Source organism: Canis lupus, chromosome 18 (genome assembly GCF_011100685.1).
Source record: "Canis lupus familiaris isolate Mischka breed German Shepherd chromosome 18, alternate assembly UU_Cfam_GSD_1.0, whole genome shotgun sequence".
Classification (NCBI taxonomy): domain Eukaryota; kingdom Metazoa; phylum Chordata; class Mammalia; order Carnivora; family Canidae; genus Canis; species Canis lupus.
This window is the reverse complement of record NC_049239.1, coordinates 6,564,265-6,582,247: the sequence shown is the minus strand read 5'-3', so window position 1 is coordinate 6,582,247 and position 17,983 is coordinate 6,564,265. Positions and strand designations below refer to the sequence as shown.

The 17,983-nt window shown below is 39.3% G+C and overlaps 1 protein-coding gene and 1 long non-coding RNA gene across 9 annotated transcripts in view; one reads left to right on the top strand and one right to left on the bottom strand.

Annotated features, from left to right (window-relative positions):
* The window catches only part of BLVRA (biliverdin reductase A), a 78,441-nt gene that overhangs the window by 36,523 nt on the left and 23,935 nt on the right, over positions 1-17,983 (top strand). Inside the window, exon 1 of one of the 7 annotated variants that reach the window (XM_038562635.1) lies at positions 6,982-7,002. The exons of the other annotated variants lie outside the window; for them this stretch is intronic. Within the exon in view, the coding sequence (XP_038418563.1) occupies positions 7,000-7,002 (3 nt within the window). The 5' untranslated portion in view covers positions 6,982-6,999. Of the gene's footprint in view, positions 1-6,981; positions 7,003-17,983 lie in introns of those variants that run through there. 7 annotated transcript variants of the gene reach the window in all.
* LOC111090864 overlaps positions 17,224-17,983 on the bottom strand; it is a 42,891-nt gene continuing 42,131 nt past the window's right edge. For both annotated transcript variants that reach the window (XR_005373051.1, XR_005373050.1), the window contains exon 3: positions 17,224-17,338. This is a non-coding gene — a long non-coding RNA (uncharacterized LOC111090864). The remainder of the gene's footprint in view (positions 17,339-17,983) is intronic.

Here is a 17,983-nt window from a genome sequence, read left to right as displayed (position 1 = left end):
TCAGTAATTATATCATGTTACAGTTTATATCTTGTTCTCTTATTTTTTCCACTCAGCTCTACGTTTTCAAGACATAAACAGAGTTAATCTGCTGCACCGTATCCCATGATGTGCATTTATTTAATGCTAACAACACACCTATGAACAAGATACTATTGTTGCCTCTGTTTTGTAGATGAGGAAAATGAGGGTTAAGTAACTTGCTCAAGTCACGGGGTATTGGGGCAGAATGGTCCTGCAAGCCCTAGTATCTCTTGACTCTCTGAATGCCTTTCTTCTTTTGGATATCCAGCTAATCTTATCCATGCGTTCATATGTCATTTCAGTTACATGAAAAGTTTCTTGAGCTTTCTCTTCAGAAGTGATATCTCTCGGTAATTCCCGTTGCCCTTTATCTTGTTTTTTGTTACCTTCCATTCTCTGACATCAAATATAGCTGTCTGTCTTATTTATATTAGTATGGCTATAGTGATGCCTCCTCCATACTTTGTCCTCACCAAATGGCAGTTATTATTTAGTGAGGCAATCAGATGGTTCAGAAACTGTTGAGTAATCTTATAATGCAATCCAGAATCTTGTAATGCAACCCAGTGGATGGGCTAGTGAAAATGTAGTGGAAGGAAATCATACGACAGAAAATTTCAGGGAAAACTTGCTGTGACTCAGCAGCTGGCTGGAGTAGAAGGGTGAAGGACCGTCAGCCTCAGCTAGCCCTTCCATCTCAGAGGAAGTTTGTTGAACACTGGAATGACTCCCAGGATTTCAAGCTGAGTCACTGATAGAATTTGTGGAGCCAGTGGCCTTTGCCCAGAGGTCAGAGCACAGCCTGTCAGGCGGGGTGGATGGTTGGCACCTAGTACAAAGCATAATGTCAGAATGAGATGGCGAAAATTGGAAATGCCTAGTTGGCATTTCTTCTTAGGACTGGAGCTTGGAGGAAAGGGTAGCTCACAGCTCAAGGTGTTAGAGTTCTCAGCATACAGGTGGTCATAGAAACCTTAGGAATGAAGGGATCCCCCCTGGGTGGTACAGCGGTTTAGCGCCTGCCTTTGGCCCAGGGCGCGATCCTGGAGACCCGGGATTGAATCCCACGTCGGGCTCCCAGTGCATGGAGCCTACTTCTCCCTCTGCCTGTGTCTCTGCCTCTCTCTCTCTCTCTCTCTCTCTCTGTCTGTGTGTGTGTGACTATCATAAATAAATAAATAAATAAATGAATGAATGAATGAATGAATGAAGGGATCCCCCACCCCAAATACAGGGAAGAGAAAAAAACAGAGGGACAAGGATTGACCACTGGGAACTACATCCAGAGGGCAGGATAAAGAAGGAAAGCAGTGAAGTGTGAAAAGAAAAATTCAGTAAGAGGTGGGAGAAGCCAAGAAAGGAGGGAAGGTCTGACAAGTTTTAAATATGGCTGAGGGCCAGGAGAGTGCAGCTGAGAAAAAGCCCTTGGATTTAGCGACGAAAAGGTGGTCTGTGATGGACAGTGTCATGGTAGTGGAACCAGGTGATAGCGAGGCCAGAAAGTGTGAGTGAAAGCAGCACTTGTAGCCTGGAGGTGTGAGGAGTTAGATGATGGGGGCCAGTTGACCAGGCAGCGAGGGGCAGAAGGTCCCCAAGATGGGGAGCAGAAGATTCTGGGCACCGTAGAGGGACCTCCTGGAAGGGAAATGGGAGTGCACCAAAGAGTCCACCAGCTGTAGAGTTCTAATCTGCTTGGAGCATCCTTTGGACGTTTGTATCTATTTTAAGTGTTTTTATTTTGGATAACAATGATATATATATCATTGTTGTTATATATATTATATATCCACATGATTCAAAACTTTAAAGAATTTAGAAAAAAAAATTACCCTAAAAAGTCCCCTTCCCTCCCAGCTGCTCTGTGTCTCTTGCTCCTAGGCAAACAGTGTTACTGGTTTGTAGGCTATCCTTTCAGAGATTCTAAACATATACAACATTTTTTTTCTCACCAGCTGTCCCCTCCATTTTTTGTGCAAACTAATGCACAACTTACACTGATTTGTATCTTGTTTTTCTTACCCAACAATCTGTCTTGGAGATCAATCCCCCCCCCTTTTTTTTTTTTAAGATTTTATTTATTCATGAGAGAGAGAGAGAGAGAGAGAGAGAGAGAGAGAGAGAGGCAAAGACACAGGCAGAGGGAGAAGCAGGCTCCATGCAGGGAGCCCGACATGAGACTAGAACCCGGGACCCCAGGATCACACCCTGGGCTGAAGGTGGCACTGAGCCACCCAGGCTGCCCAGATCAATACCTTTAAATACATAAAGAACTTCTTCTTTTCGATGGTGGTATAATATTCTATTTTAAGGGCCTACCATAACAGATAATCAACCCGCTAGTAACAGTGTATATGTTATTTTCAATTTTTTGCTATTATGAGTAAGGTAGCAATAAACCCAAGTCATCTTATTGTGTATCTCTATAGGATATATTCTTAGAAATGGATTTCCTGAAGCACAGAGTATTTGCAGAAGTATTTCTGAGTTGCTCACCACAAGAGTTGCCCATTTTTCTCTCCCTCTTGCGATGTATGACTATACCTGTTTTTCCACACTCACCAGAGTGTTGTCAAACTTCTTGATCCTGTAAACAGTGGATGTTTACTGATTATTTGGAATCTCCTTTCCCCCTCCCAGAGTGGTGGTCCAGTACTTGCCCTCATGAGATTCCTCCAAAATGATTTTATTTTATTTTTACAGAGGGAGAGAGGGGGCCGTGTAGAGAGAGAAGGGGAGAGAGAGAGAGAATCTTAAGCAGACTCCACACTCAGCACAGAGCCTGACATGGGGCTCGACCCCATGACCCTGAGATCGACCTGAGCCTAAATCAAGGGTTAGATGCTTAACTGACTGAGCCACCCCCTTATGTTTTCTTTTACCCTTTTCATCTCAAAACAGTTTTTTTCTAAGTTGACAGAATGTGTTCTCTTAATCCTAACTTCCTCCGAATTCTGTGATCAGATCTGGAGTTCCAGACACCAGCTTCTTTGAGTCCAAAAGGGGGAGCAAGCTCACCTGGTAACAATGATTTGACCCTGAATTAGTTTTTGAGTCACTTTGCCGTCCCTTATGTGTGTGTGTCCTTTTACTGCTGTCTTAAAAGTGCTCCTGTTCCTGTACTTCCGTAGTATTTTTCCAAAGGTTTGAGATAGCAGAGCAAAGCAAATAACTAAATATGGAGTTTTAGACATCCTGGCTTCTAGAAACTTATGGCCCTCCCCTTCTTGGCTCCTTTCTCTGTATTCTTCAGCCTTTTCATAACCCGTGTGTACCGTTCCCCTTTCTGCTCCTCTTTCTTGCCCTTTCTTCAGCCTTCTGCTGATTCTGACCCCCAGAGTTTTAGCCACTAGGATCTGTGGATTTTCCAGTTATCTTTCTATTGTTGATTTCTAGTGTAATTCCATTTTGGTCTCAGAACAGACATTGCATCACTTTTGTTCTTTTAAATTTTTGAAGTGTGTTTCGTGGTCTAGAACGTGGTCTGTCTTGCTGAATGTTCCATGTGAGCTTGAGAAGAATGTGTATTCTACTGTTGTGAAAATAGTCCATAGATGCCAGTGTTACCCAGTGGACTCATGCCAGTGTTACCCAGTGGACTCATGTTGTCGAGTTCAGCTGTGTTCTTACTGCTCTTAGCCTGCTGGATCTGTCTACTTTTGACAGAGGGGTGTTGAAATTTCCAACTATGATACTGGATTCATCTTTTTCTCCTTGCACATCTACTGGGTCTTGCCTCACGTAGTTTGATGCTCTCATTAGGCACATATATGTGAAGAGTTAATATTATTGGATCCCAATATTATGTAATGCCCTTCTTGAAATTACTGTAGTCACTTTTGTACTTTAGATTAATATTAACTTGGTATATTTGTCTCCAGCAATTTACTTTTAATCTGTATGTGTCTTTATATTTTAGTGGATTTTTTGTAAACTGTATATCATTGGGTGTTGTTTTTGATCCACTGAGATGTTCTCTGTCTTTTTAATTGATGCATTTTGACCATAAACGTTCAAAGTGATACAGTTAGATTCATATTTCTTGCTATTTTCTATTCGTTGCCCTTGTTCTTTGCTCCCATTTTTGTCTTCCACTCTTTTCCTGTTTTTTTTTTTTAATATTTTATTTATTTATTCATGATAGACATAGAAAGAGAGAGAGGGGGGGGCAGAGACACAGGCGGAAGGAGAAGCAGGCTCCATGCCAGGACCCCGATGCGGAACTCGATCCCGGGGCTCCAGGATCACGCCCTGGGCCAAAGGCAAGCACCAAACCTCTGAGCCACCCAGGGATCCCCTTTTCCTGGTTTTAATTTGAGCATTTTATGATTCCATTTACTCTCCTCTCTTAGCATATTGGTTATACTTCTTTTTAACCTTTTGTTGTGGTTGCCCTAGAGTTTGTAATATATATTTACAGCTAATCAAAGTCCACTTTCAAATAACAACTATACCACTTCACAAGGTGTGAGTATTTTAACAAAATACTCCTATTTCTTCTCGTGCTTTGGGTCATTTATTTCACTTTTATGTAAGCATACATAAGCATATAAATTCATAAGATACATATGTATAAACATGCATAATTAAATATTGTTGCTGTTACTATTTTGAACAAATTGTTATCAGTTAGATGAATTAATAAGAAAAGGTTATAATTTTACCTTCACTTAATCCTTGTTGGTGCTCTTCCTTTCTTTATGTAGACCTGGATGTCTGCCTTTATTATTTTCTTTGTCTCTAAAGAACTTCTTTCAACACTTCTTACAAGACAGTGTAATGGCAACAAATCCCCTTGATTTTTTTTTCTTTTTTTTTGCCCAAGAACTCTATTTCCTCTTCACTTTTGAAGGATCACTCAACAGGGAACAGAAATCGAGGTTTGTAAGTTTGCCTCTCAACACCTTAAATAGTTCACTCTCCTCTCTGTGCTTGCATGGTTTCTGAGGGGAAGCAGCGTGGAGTTTGTTTGCTTCTCTGTAGGCAAAGTGTTATCTCTTCTGGCTTCTTGTCCTGCTGGTGTCTCGCCTCCTGCAGCTGCCTGACAGCCCTTCCACAGTCTGTTGTGATTTCTTCAGTCTCTGTTCTCTTTGCTTTTCAGTTTTGAAGGTTACTATTGAGATATTCCTGAACTTGGGGATGCTTTCCTCAGCTCAGTCCAGTCTACTCAGAAGCCCGGGAAAGCCCTTCTTCATTTCTGTTAAACGTCTCTGATTTCTAGCTTTTTTTTTTTTTTTTTTTTTTTTTTTTTTTTTTTTTTGGTTCTTTCTTAGGACTTCTGTGTCTCCTGCCCATCTGTTGCTGCATACTGTCTGCTTTATCTGGTACAGTCCTTAGCATACTCATCGTACTTGTTTTAAATTATCATCCTGGTGATTCCAACACCTCTACCATGCCTGGTTCTGATGCTTGCTCTTTCTCTTCAGACTGTGGTTCGTTCTTTCTTTCTTCTAGTCTTCTCTTCCTTTTCTTTCTTTATTTGCCTTTTGGTATGTCTTCTCAAATTTTTCTTGATATCCACACAGGAGGGACTGTGTAAGAAGAACTGCTATAAAGCAGGCCTTTAGTGATGTGGTGAGGGAGGGTTGGGGGGGGAGCATGCTACAGTCTGATGAATAGATCTGTTAGTGAGTCTGTGCCTCTGAACTGTGAACTCTACAGATATTGCTCAGTTTTGTTTTTTTGTTTTGTTTTTTTTTTTGTTGTTTTTGTTTTTTAGGTGGGAGAAGATAGCTTGAGTGGGCTAGAGGTGGGTATTTCCCTTCCCTGAAGTCAGTCAGGCTCCGACAGTAATCCAGCAAGTTAGGCTCTGGGTGCTTTTCCCTGAGGACAGGCCCTGTTAAGAACAGAGTGCTCTGGCATGTTTCAAAAATGGTTCTCTTTCTCTCCTCTTCCTGGATGCACAAGGGGAAATGTTTCCAATATATATTGCGTGAACTTGATTAAAATTCCACAAAACTGAGGTGGTCCCCCTATGACTGGGTCATCCTGGACTTTTTAACTCTCAGAATTGTCTGTACTCAGCCTCCAGCAATTCATCATTACAGTTGATGCCCTCCTTACCGTGGCACTGGTTCCTGTGGTGGTTTCCACTCATGGGTCTGTGCTCTTAGTCAGTTGTTATTCTCTGCATTTGCCTGTTTTTCCCATCTTGGGGATAGTGGTTTGACCTATATTTTAAGGATCCTCAAAGAAGTGTTGATTTTTCAGTCTGTTTAGCTTTTTCATTGTTGTTAGAATAGCATGGCAACTTTCCAGCTCCTTACATGTCAAATGGGAAACCAGAAGTCCTTATGTCTTTGATTTGCAGTTTCCTTCCAGAACACGCCTTAAACAGGCGTCATGTAATATGAAGAGGCTCAGGTATAATGGTTGAGTTATTTTCCTCAAAAAATAAAGTCCTTTTTTAAAGAGGAACTCAGCTGTTAAGATATGAGTATTTGGGCCCTCTGTGACAGGTTTGCAAGGCAGTGTTGTCTAAATCAAACTCTAAAGTGCTTGATCATTCACTCTGACACTGTGCAAGCCAGGTCATATATACAAGTTTGTGTGTATCATTAAATTTTGAAATGAAGAAAGCAATTTGGCTTTATTCCAGATGATGGAGGTTTCTTAACCCCATGGCTCTTTGGAAGCTCATGGGAAGCTTAAGTTCCTGCTTGTTTTCTGAAAAGTAGTATTTCCAAACGACATTTCCCAAAGTTCCCCTCTATATGTGAAGTTGGCTAGTTACAGGCACTCTCAGGAAACTTGGAAGGCAGAAGAAAGACTATTTTCCACAGGGCCCAACTGTAGTCAAATGTGTTAGTCAGGGGTGAAGTGAGCCCAGATTGGTGTGTGGTTTAGCAATAGCAGCCAGTCAAGCTTCTCTGACTCAGTTTCTCCTGAACTGCAGGCTGAAGTAGACTACAGACACTTTCCAGACATCTTGGCTTCCAGGCAAGCTCTGAGAATCACTTGCTCCAGTACATCAGGGAGATGGTCAGTGATGGCTTCTCTGGCTTTAGCTCCCCAGTGGTTGCAATGGTTATATAAGCCTCTAAATTTCCTGTATTAAAATTCTATGCTTAGAACGCTTACAATGTTGTTGTTGTTTTTTTTAAGATTTATTTATTTATTTTAGAGAGAGGGAGGGAGCATGACGGGGAGGGACAGAGGGAGAGAGGGAGAGAGTCTTAAGCAGATTCCACTCTGAGTGCAGACCCTGACATAGGGCTGGATCTCAGGACCCTGAGATCATGACCTGAGCCAAAATCAGGAGTCGGAGCCTTCACTTGGCTGTGCCACCTGGGCATCCTGGAATGGTTTCTTTTTTTTTAATGACTTATTCTTCACTGGTACTGTGTGGGATTTTTAAAAAATGGAAGTGGGGGATCCCTGGGTGGCGCAGCGGTTTGGCGCCTGCCTTTGGCCCAGGGCGCGGTCCTGGAGACCCGGGATCGAATCCCACGTCGGGCTCCCGGTGCATGGAGCCTGCTTCTCCCTCTGCCTGTGTCTCTGCCTCTCTCTCTCTCTCTCTCTCACTGTGTGCCTATCATAAATAAATAAAAGTTTAAAAAAAAAAAAAAAAAAAAAAAATGGAAGTGGGTCACCTGGGTGGCTCAGTCAGTTGAGTGTCCGACTCTTGATTTCAGCTCAGGTCATGATCTTGGGGTCCTGGGATCCAGTCCCTTGTGGTTCCGCATGGAGTCTCTTTGAGATGCTCCCTCTCCTTCTGCCCTTTCCCCAGCTCATGCCTATACTCTCTAAATAAGTAAATGAATAAATATTTTAAAAATTGAAGTAAATGGTGTTAACAACAGTAATATAAAGTCTTACATGTGATGAAATAGTGTATTACTTTAAAGTAGCTGTGATAGATAAAATATGTATAACATAAAAGCCTTAAAATAACTCCTAAAGAGAAATTACAGCTTTAGCCAACAAATGAGGTAAAATGGAATCATAAGAAGTACCCTATTAACCTAAAAGAAAGCAGAAAAAAAGGGAGAGAACAGATTGGACAAATAGAAGACAAAGACAAACAAGATGTTGGATTGAAACCCAACCATACCAATAATTTTAATGTAAATTATGTAAATGCCTCACTGAAAAGCAAAACATGTTAGATTAACACCTGACTACATCCTGCTTACAAGAAGCTCACTTTAGATATAAAAACACACAAAGGGTAAACATAAAAGGTTGGGAAAAATGTACTATGCTTACCCTAATCAGCAGAAACGAGGAGTGGATTGTTAGAATCAGGTAAAATAAATTTCAGGGCAAAGAATATTACCAGGAATAAAATTGTCCTTTCAGAGTGATGGAGGGATCAATTAATCAAGAAGACAACCAATTTAAACATTTGTGTACCTAATAATGGAACTTTAAAATATGAGTCAAAAATTGATAGAACTGAAAAGAAAAATATCCAAATCGACAGTTATATTCGGTACTTCTCAGTAATTGGTAGAATAAGTTGAAAATTGGTAAGGATATAGAAGACTTGAACATTATCAGCCAAATTCACCTTAAAGACTTGGGGAATGGTCCACCCAAAATCAGTAAAACAGACATTCAAGTGTGCCTAAAACATTTATTAGAATAGGATCATAAAGCATGTTTCAAAAATTTTTTGATGATTCAAATCATTTTATTTATTTTATTCAAATAATTTAAAGGGTTTTTTTTTTTTTTCTTTTTCTTTTTTGTTTTTTCATTTAAAGAATGTTTTCTGACTGTAGTGGAACTGAGTGAGAGACCCATAAAGGAAAAATACCTGGAAAACTCCTCAACATTTGTAATACAAGTAACACATTTACAAATAATCCATTGACCAAAGAACTAATCAAAAGGAAGATTAGACTGAATGAAAATGAAAGTGTAACACTTCACAACTTATGGGATGCAGGATTGTCATCACAGGGAAATTTATAGTACTAAATACTTATTTTTGAAAAAAAGAGTTTCAAATCAGGACCTAAACTCCTACTATCCAAGTGAAAAGAAGAAAGCATATTAAATCCAAAATAAGCAGAAAATCTGAAATAATAAAGGAGAAGAACAGAAATCAGTGTAATAGGAAACAAAAAAACATTTGGGAAAATCAGGAAAAGCAAAAACTGTTTTTTGAAGTCATTAGAATTGATAAACCTCTAACCTAGCTCTGGAAAAAGAAAAACCCTCGGTTACCAAACAAATCTCTTTCATCAGAAATGAAAGAGAGAACACTGCTACAGATTCCATAAATATTAAAAGGATATAAGAGAACCTTACGAATACCCTTATGGCTAGGAGTTCAACAGTTTAGATGGTAAAGGCTTATTACTTGAGTCAATTTAAGCTCTTTTAGAAGAAACGGAACTTGATAGCAGGCACATGGGTAGAGGAGGTCCAGGCAGCTGAGGAGGAAGAGAGCATGTGAATAAACAGGTTAACCCAGGTGCTCAGACTGCTACGAGGAACCTCCCCAGGCCCAGGGATGGGCAGTTGAAGGAGATGCTGGAGAGAGGCTTCTGAAGCCCACACTGATGGGATCTAGCCCACAGCCAAGCCACCTGATGACACTATGTCTCCGGTCTCCTTCCCATCCTCGTTCATCCTCTTCCATGTGGGGCCCTATGACACAGTGCTGAGCAGGCTGGCTCTAGGCTTGAATAGAACTGTGCAGCATGCAAGAGAGCAGTGTGGGTACCAGGCCGGCTTAAACAAGCTCAGTTTCCTTCAGAACACTGCCCAAGTTGCTCACGTGATTATGGATTTCCATCACCCAAGGCAGTGCCATAAGGTTCCTCTCTATCACCAGCTCACCTAACAAAAAAGGGTGACTGAGCTGCCTACATCTTAAACTTATCTTGGGTTTTAGGGGCACCTGGGTGGCTTAGTGTGTTGAGCATCTTGCCTTCAGCTCAGGTCATGAACCCAGAGCCCCAGAATGTAAATAAATAAGTATTTTAGGAAATCACCTTGGGTTTTAGATGAAGGTCTTACAGAGTATTTAATTGAAAAATCATGATAAATATCACTAATATAACTGCTTTCACTTAATTTTCACCTTTCAAACACTTATTTTCAGCTGGAGAAAGTCTAATAAGTGGCCTATATTGAGCATATTTTCCAAAATGAATATTCATAATAAAGTCAGTGTATCAAGTGTCTTAATTTAAAAAAGGATAGGCAACTTGCATGTTTATATATCCCTACTATGCCTTTTATATAAATTACATCTGTTTTTAACTTAAAACCTTTCTACTGAGAGAAATTCTGCTGGATTGAAGAAGCAGGTGGCTATGATGTGAACTGCCTTTGGAGAGGGACATTTGTCAGGGAACTGAAGGAGTCTTCTGGGAGCTAAAGGCCACTGCCTACTCTCTTGCTCACTTGCTTTCTAAATTAATAGTCTTTTAAAAACAGTAACAACAACAAAAAACACTTACCTAAAAAGCATCATAAAATTACAAATAGTTGATCATGAAAATGCAAGCTCAAATAATCAGATTCATTTGTCAAATGTTCTGCTTACAAGTTTTGCAAACACTCAAGAGGCTGTAGCAAACATGAGCCTACAGGCCTGGGAGACTTGGTTGGGGCCACTGCCATGCAGATTATCTCCACCTTTCTCAACAGCCATGGGACTATATAATAAAAATTGAAGTTCATAATTGTAACCCATAGGCATTGTCTAATCCAGTGAAAAGTAAACCACAACAACAAAAAAGATCTTCTTGAATATCTAGAAGATTCAGTTGTTCAGAACCAAAAGTGCTCCCTTCCTGGGTAAATGAAGAGTCTAGTGTATTTTTTTTTTTTTTCAAATCGATTAAATGACAAATAGTTGGAATTCTTAGGTGTTACTTCCTTAAAAGAGGAAAGTAGCATCTAATATGGGCAAATATGTATATATATTTTTTCTCAGTTTTGTAGTAATTATAAGCGGGTAAAAAGAAGAGTGCAGGGACAGAAACAGTACAGAAAGACCATAAAAGCATCCAGACTTTTCAATTGTGCTGCTAAAAATTTTGTATACTCCTCTTAGTTGCAAGTGATACCAACAAAGAAAACAGAGTATATCTTCTTATGGTATCTATTTAACCTGAAAATTTGTGGGGGAAAATGTTATACAGTTTAACTGGTAATTAACATCAAACGATATGTTTATATTAAAACAAACACAGACATTTATGGACTAGGAAGTAATGTGTACAAATTTTAAAGATATACTGTGAGATTTAAATGTAGTTTTTGTAGTTGGCTGCTGTGGCTTATAGTCCCAGACCCATGAGAGTTTTAATTCTTTTATTGTAAAGAATAAAACTTCAGTGGGAAACTTTAAGAAGCATGTCTTAAGATATCAGGTACTCCTTTAAAAAAAACAACCTTTATTAAGGTATACTTGATATATAATACACTGCATATATTCAAAATGCAGTTTGATAAGTTTTGATGTATGTATGCACCTGTGAATCCAGCCTAACAACCAAAATAATGAGGTTATCCGTCACCTGCAGAAGCTTCTTCATTTTCCTTTGTACTCTTTCCTTTCATCTCTCTCACCTCCTGTCAACTAGGCAAGAGACCTCAAATCTGCCTTCTGTTGGGACGCCTGGGTGGCTCAGGGATTGAGCATCTGCCTTCAGCTCAGGGCATGATCCCGGGGTCCCGGGATAGAGTCCCGCATCGGGCTCCTCATGTGGAGCCTGCTCCTCCCTCTACCTGTGTCTCTGCCTCTCTCTCTCTCTGTGTCTCTCATGAATAAATAAAATCTTAAAGAAAGAAATCCACCTTTTTTATTATAGATTATTTTGCACTGTCCAGACTTTTATATAAATGGAATAATATAGTATGTGCTTTTTGTGGGAGTGTGTAAAATAAATAAACCTTGTTTAGAGCTGCCAGTACTTCCTTGGAAGGATTCAGACAGTGTTATGTTTCTATAAGCACAAATGGATCCCAGTTACCACCTGTAACTCAAAGAAATGAAGACACCTAGTGTCTTGGGCGAGCTATTGCAACCTAGATTCCCAGTCTGTTCTGCTTTTAGCCCATTGCGGAATGCTATGGTGGCAAACATCTATGCTCCTTAGTATCACGTGCTATTATGTGCAATAGCAAGCCGTGGTTTTAGCTCAGGCCACATCAGATGCCAGCCCAGCTCGGCCTACTCCTTCACAGTCTTTAAATTTGGCACATGCTCCCGAGGAGTAATCCTTACGAGCTCCAAACTTGGTGGTTAAGGAAAATTGACCCATGGATGCGAATGTTCAAATGAATGTGTGGTGAGGGCCAGTGCTAAATGAAGAGGATGTCACGGGAGACTGGCTAGTTCTCTTTAGCACTGTATATTTCTTTTCTTCCTTTTGTCAGTTTATCATGGTAATGGAAGCCATGTTACTAGTTTATGTACAGCAAGTTGGATGATTTCCTGTTAGGCAAGAAAGAGGTCAGCAGCTGGCTCCGTATAACATAGAGTTAACAATGATGGGAAACAAGTTTAATGCAAAGAAATGGATCATTTTATGGATGATGAGCTTGATGGTGAAGGTGGGGAAGGTGCAGGTGAAGCTGTTCAAAAACCTGGAATAATGGCTTTAGGTGGGTTTTTTTTATCACTGCCTTCTGTACTTCACTAATATCCAGAGGGACTTCCACATGTCAGCAGTTAGGCATGAAAAGTTATTGCACCTGAAGAGGAGGGTTTGACTTTAGGAAAGTGTTTTAAACAATAGTGCAGTTATATATGTTAACACATATATTAACATATATAAACATATATGTAACCCTTTTATTATGTACAGACATTGTTTTAAAATTTAAGTTTGTACATATGAATATTGTAAGCACAAATGGATTAATGATTGTATGATTTTTAAAGATTTTAAGAGAACATAGTGTAACAACATTGATCTTCCACATTTTATCCAATTATGTATATTATACCAAGAAAGACATATTTATGGGTCTTATTTCTTAAAAGAGCTGCTTCACATGTAAATGTCTATAGTTAGTAGCTCATCCATTCAATGTGTAATTTAATATACTTTCTATGAATTATTCTGAGAGTTTTAAATGGATGATCTCATAGTTTTTCATGAAGAATGTCATTTACTTAAATGTGCTAGTAGCTTCTTATCTAGCCATAAGCCAAGGAACTTAGCAGTGATCTTAATTTTTTTGGATAAAGGACACCTATTTTAAGGCATGTGTTCCATCTATTGGAGTTAGTACCATAAAAAAAAAAAGACAGTTCTTTAGTGGAATTAACAGTGATATATTTTATACAGGCATTATAAAAAGCAATGCTTTTATAAAATCAGTCATCCTAGAAATCATTACACATTATAAGAAAATTATGGACCAGTAACTCTCATGAGCATAAATGCAAACGTTCTTAATGAGATTTTAGCAAATGGAATCATCAATAAATAAAAAGGATAATATATTATGACCAAGTGAGGTTTATCCTAGGAATAAGTTATCACCAAATTGATAGATTTTTAGAAGAAAAAATTCTATGATTATATCAATAGAATCAGAAAAGGCATTTGATAAAATTAGACACTTATGGTTAAAAGAATCTCAGCAAAATATAAATATTCACATCTTGATAAAGGGTATCTAGAAAAAAACCTACAGTTAACACCATTTTTCATGTTAAAGACCCAATGTCTTCTCCCTAAGATTAGAAAGTAGGCAAGAGGGCAGCCTTGGTGGCGCAGCGGTTTAGCACCGCCTGCAGCCAAGGGTGTGATCCTGGAGACCCTGGATTGAGTCTCATGTCAGGCTCTCTGCGTGGAGCCTGCTTCTCCCTCTGCCTGTGTCTCTGCCTCTCTCTCTCTCTCTCTCTCTACATCTCTATAAATAAATAAAATCTTTAAGAAAAAAAAAAGAAAGTAGGCAAGAATGTCTGCTGTCACTAATCCAAGTCAAAATGATAGTGGAAGACCTACCCAGTGCAATAAGGCAAGAAAGGTGAATGAACTGCAGATTGAGAAGAAGTGAAACCATCTCTATTTAGGTCTGACTTATGGTCTATGTAGAAAATATGAGAGAATCTCAAAAACAAAAGCCAACTGCTAGAAGTAATGAGTTCAGCAAGTTTATGAGGTCCAGATCAATATGCAAAAATCAATTATCTATTTGCAACAAATAATTAGAAGTAGAAACTAAAAAAAATTACTATTTACAATAGCACTGAAATCATAAGGTACTTAGATATAAATTTAACAAAATATGTTCAAGATTCATACACTGAAAGTGATAGAATGAAAGAAATCAAGGAAGACCTAAATGGGATATATACCATGTTCATGAATATGGATTCACTTCCAGGATGTTTTTTCCCAAACGAATCTATAGATTCAATGTAATCCCATTCAGAATCCTGGCAGATTTTTTCTCTTTGGTAGAAATTGAAAAGGTGATTCTAAAATTTTTCTATCAAGGCAGGAGAACTAGAGTTTTGGAAAAGAAAAAAGTTGGAAAGTTGACAGTTACTGATTTTAAACTTGCTATAAAACTGTAACAATTGAGACAATATCTACCAAAAAGGTACAAAGGCATTTCAGTGGAAAAAGGATAGTTTTTCTCAATAAATTTTTGTTGGAACAATTGAATATCATATTCAAAGAGGGGGAAGAAACCCGTTCATTGCTTCCAGAGCAGACGGCACATGAGCTGGTGTAAGTCTAAATAGTATTTACATACAAGCCTGGCATACGTCTGTCTCATTGTAGGCAGTTGATACAGCCTGTGGAAATTGAAAGGCTGCCTCTCTACCTAAAAAAATTTTTTATAAGAACTCTTGATTCCTACCTTACATCATGTATAAAAATTAAATCAGAACATAAAGTAACTAAAACTATACATCTTAGACTATAAAACTTAAAGTATAAGGAAAAAAATCTTTGTGCCCTTGTGTTAGCCAGAAGAATGATACATTAACTTTTTTTGATAAGTTGTACTTCATCAAAATTAAGATATTCATTCAAAAGACATTCTTTTTTTTTTTTTTAGAGATTTTATTTATTTATTTATTTATTCATGAGAGACACACGGGGGGGGGGGGGGGTAGAGACAGAGGCAGAGGGAGAAGCAGGCTCCATGCAGGGAGCCTGATATGGGGACTCTCTCCTGGGTCTCCAGGATCAGGCCCCAGGCTGAAGGTGGCGCTAAACTGCTGAGCCTCCCGGGCTGCCCCTCAAAGGACATTCTTAAGAAAATGAAAAGACATGCTGCAGACTGGAAACTGTAGTTAAGTAAGAACTGTGTTTACACAAAAACTAGTCCATGACTGACTATAGCAGCACCAGAAATGTTCTTCATTTGCCAAATGGATAAACAAACCAGTATATGCATATAATGGACTCCTACTACTCAGTAATAAAAAGAAAGTAAGTGGTGGCCTGGGTGGCTCAGTGGTTTATGAATAAAAAAAAGTATTGATACATGTAACAACATAGATTAAAAAAATTTGTTGTGCTAAAGTCAAGCTAGACTCAAAAGACTACATATCATATGACTTCATTTCTATGACTTTCTGGAAAAGGCAAAACTATTGAGACAGTAAGCAAATAGTGATTGCCTGGAGTGGGAGTAGGGATTAGCTACAAAGGAGCATAGATAATTTTGGAGAAGGGTGATGGGACTGTTTTGTATCTTGATTTGTGGTAGTAATATGACTGTGTGTTGATCAAAACTCACAGAAATGTACAAATGGGTGGATTTTATTAAATGTAAAAAATAACCAATAGGATAAGGAAGGGCATCTTATGAAGATGTCCAAGTCTTGAAAGCTTTGAAGGTGTCCAGGTGGGCAGTAGGGAGGAGCTCAAGGGACACAAGATTTGCAAAGACTTAAAGATAGAAAACATACAGAGTTTTACAAACTTTCCAGTACTTTGGAAAGTCCAAAGTCTAAAGATACACAGTGGGAGAGGTGACCAGAAAAAGTAGACTGGAGCCAACATTGGAAGGCCTCAAAGTTTGGTAAAGAAGTCTTTGGTAAAGACTTTCATATTTAATTAGAAGACTTATATTGTTGCATGTTTTATGATCATGTCCACTATTTCTAAGCCCTGCAGGTATCTGCCCCCCTTGAAGACTTTGAAAGAATGCCTTCTGTCCCATTTGCCCCCAGATAACTATGTGTCTCATCTTCTCATTTTATTCTGGTCTTTGTTCAAAGCTGCCTCCTCAGAGAGGCCTTCCCTCACCACCCTTTGAAAGGCAAGGCACCTCCTCCCATAATCTCCCTCTATGACCTTTACCCTACTCCACGTATCCTGGTAAAGCTCACTATCTCTTGATATTTATTCATGTGTTGAGTTGTTTAATCTCTTCCTTCTTTAAAATCTCTGTAAGAGCAGGGTCTGTCCACAATACGTCCTTGGATCCTGACACTTTTTGGAGTAAGTCATATATACAAAGGCCCTAAAGTGCAAATGACCATGACCTGCTAAAAGAGTAGGAAGGCAGCCAGTATGATGAGAGGGAGAGGGGTAGGCGATGAACTAAAGGAGATTGGCAGGGGCCAGATTACAAAGGCCCTTGTAGACCACAAGTGGTTTGGTTTTTATTCTGAGTATAATAGGTAGCCTCCAGAGAGTTGTAAATTGGGAGGTGGATGGGGAGGGGCAGATAATAATACCTGGTTATGTTTATTCTAACGATAATTCTTGCTGCTCTATGAGGAATAGAACAGGACAAAAAGTAAAGCAGGGAAACCAGTTACAAAGGCCACTGGAACAGTCCAAGTGATGAGATTGTGAGTTGGATTGGGGGGCAGCAGTGAAGATGGACAGCAGTAGATTGAAGGCTTATGAATGTTGATGAATTGAGTATCAAATATTGGACGGAGAAAAAAAGGCAAAGATAACTCCCAAGTTTAAGGACCTGAGCAACTGAGTCGGTGGTGGTGGCATTTAGAGATGGGAAAGTTGAGGGAAATATAACTTGGATGAGGGGCTGGGGTAGAGAATGAAAATTTTTTTTTGTTTTTGTTCCATGAGCACCAAGGGGCAGAGAGGCCTTTTTTTTTTTTTTCCATCTTAAAGTATTTTTTAATTGAGTTATGACTGACATAAAATAATATATTAATTTTCAGGTGTACAACATAATTTTTTTTTTTTTTAAAGAACTTCAACTTCAGTATTTTTCTCTCTTTTGTTGGTGTCTTAGTTGGGCTACTATGATACAGCATATAAAGTACCACAAACCAGATGCCTTATAAAAGAATAGAAATTTATTTCTTACAGTTCTGGAGGGTACAAGTCTGAGATCAGGCTGCTTGGTCAGGTTCTGGTGAGGGCTCTCTTCCAGGTTGCAGACTTGCTGAGACCTGGGCAGAGAGCAGGGGGTGGGAGAGGCTCGTACAAGGACACTAATCCCATTCATGACGGCTCCTACCTCATGACCACATCTAATCTAAATTACCTCTTTAAGGTCCCATCTCCTAATACCATCGTAATTGGGGGCTAGGGTTTCATGACACGAATTTTGGAAGGAGACAGTCAATAACAGTTGAGAAAATGAAGGGCTTTTCATTTAAGGGGAGGGAGTAAGGGGAGGGATTTAGTTTTTATCTTAAGCAACTGCTCTGGCAGACCTGTGGATGATGGAAAGGTTTAAAATTAGGAGTGAGACCAGTGGGTGAATGAGGCAAAGAAATCCTGGGCCAACACTAGAGCAGTGAACACAGGAAGGAGTAGAATCAGTGGGACATGGTGACGCAGATCTCACAGGTGGCGGGAAAGGGTGAATCCGAGGTGATACTCCCATTCCTGCTCAGAGACATCCAAGCAAAACTGGGTTTGCGGGATGCGTAGAAGTAATTTTATCAGTTTGAATGAATTGAGTGGCTTTGACTTTGAGAATCAACTTGATTTTTCACTCGGTACTTGCACACAGCCCCCAGCAGCGTATCTGAGTAATATGGTCAGCTACCACAGGAGAGTGGGAGTGAAGTTGGTTGGAACTCAGAAAG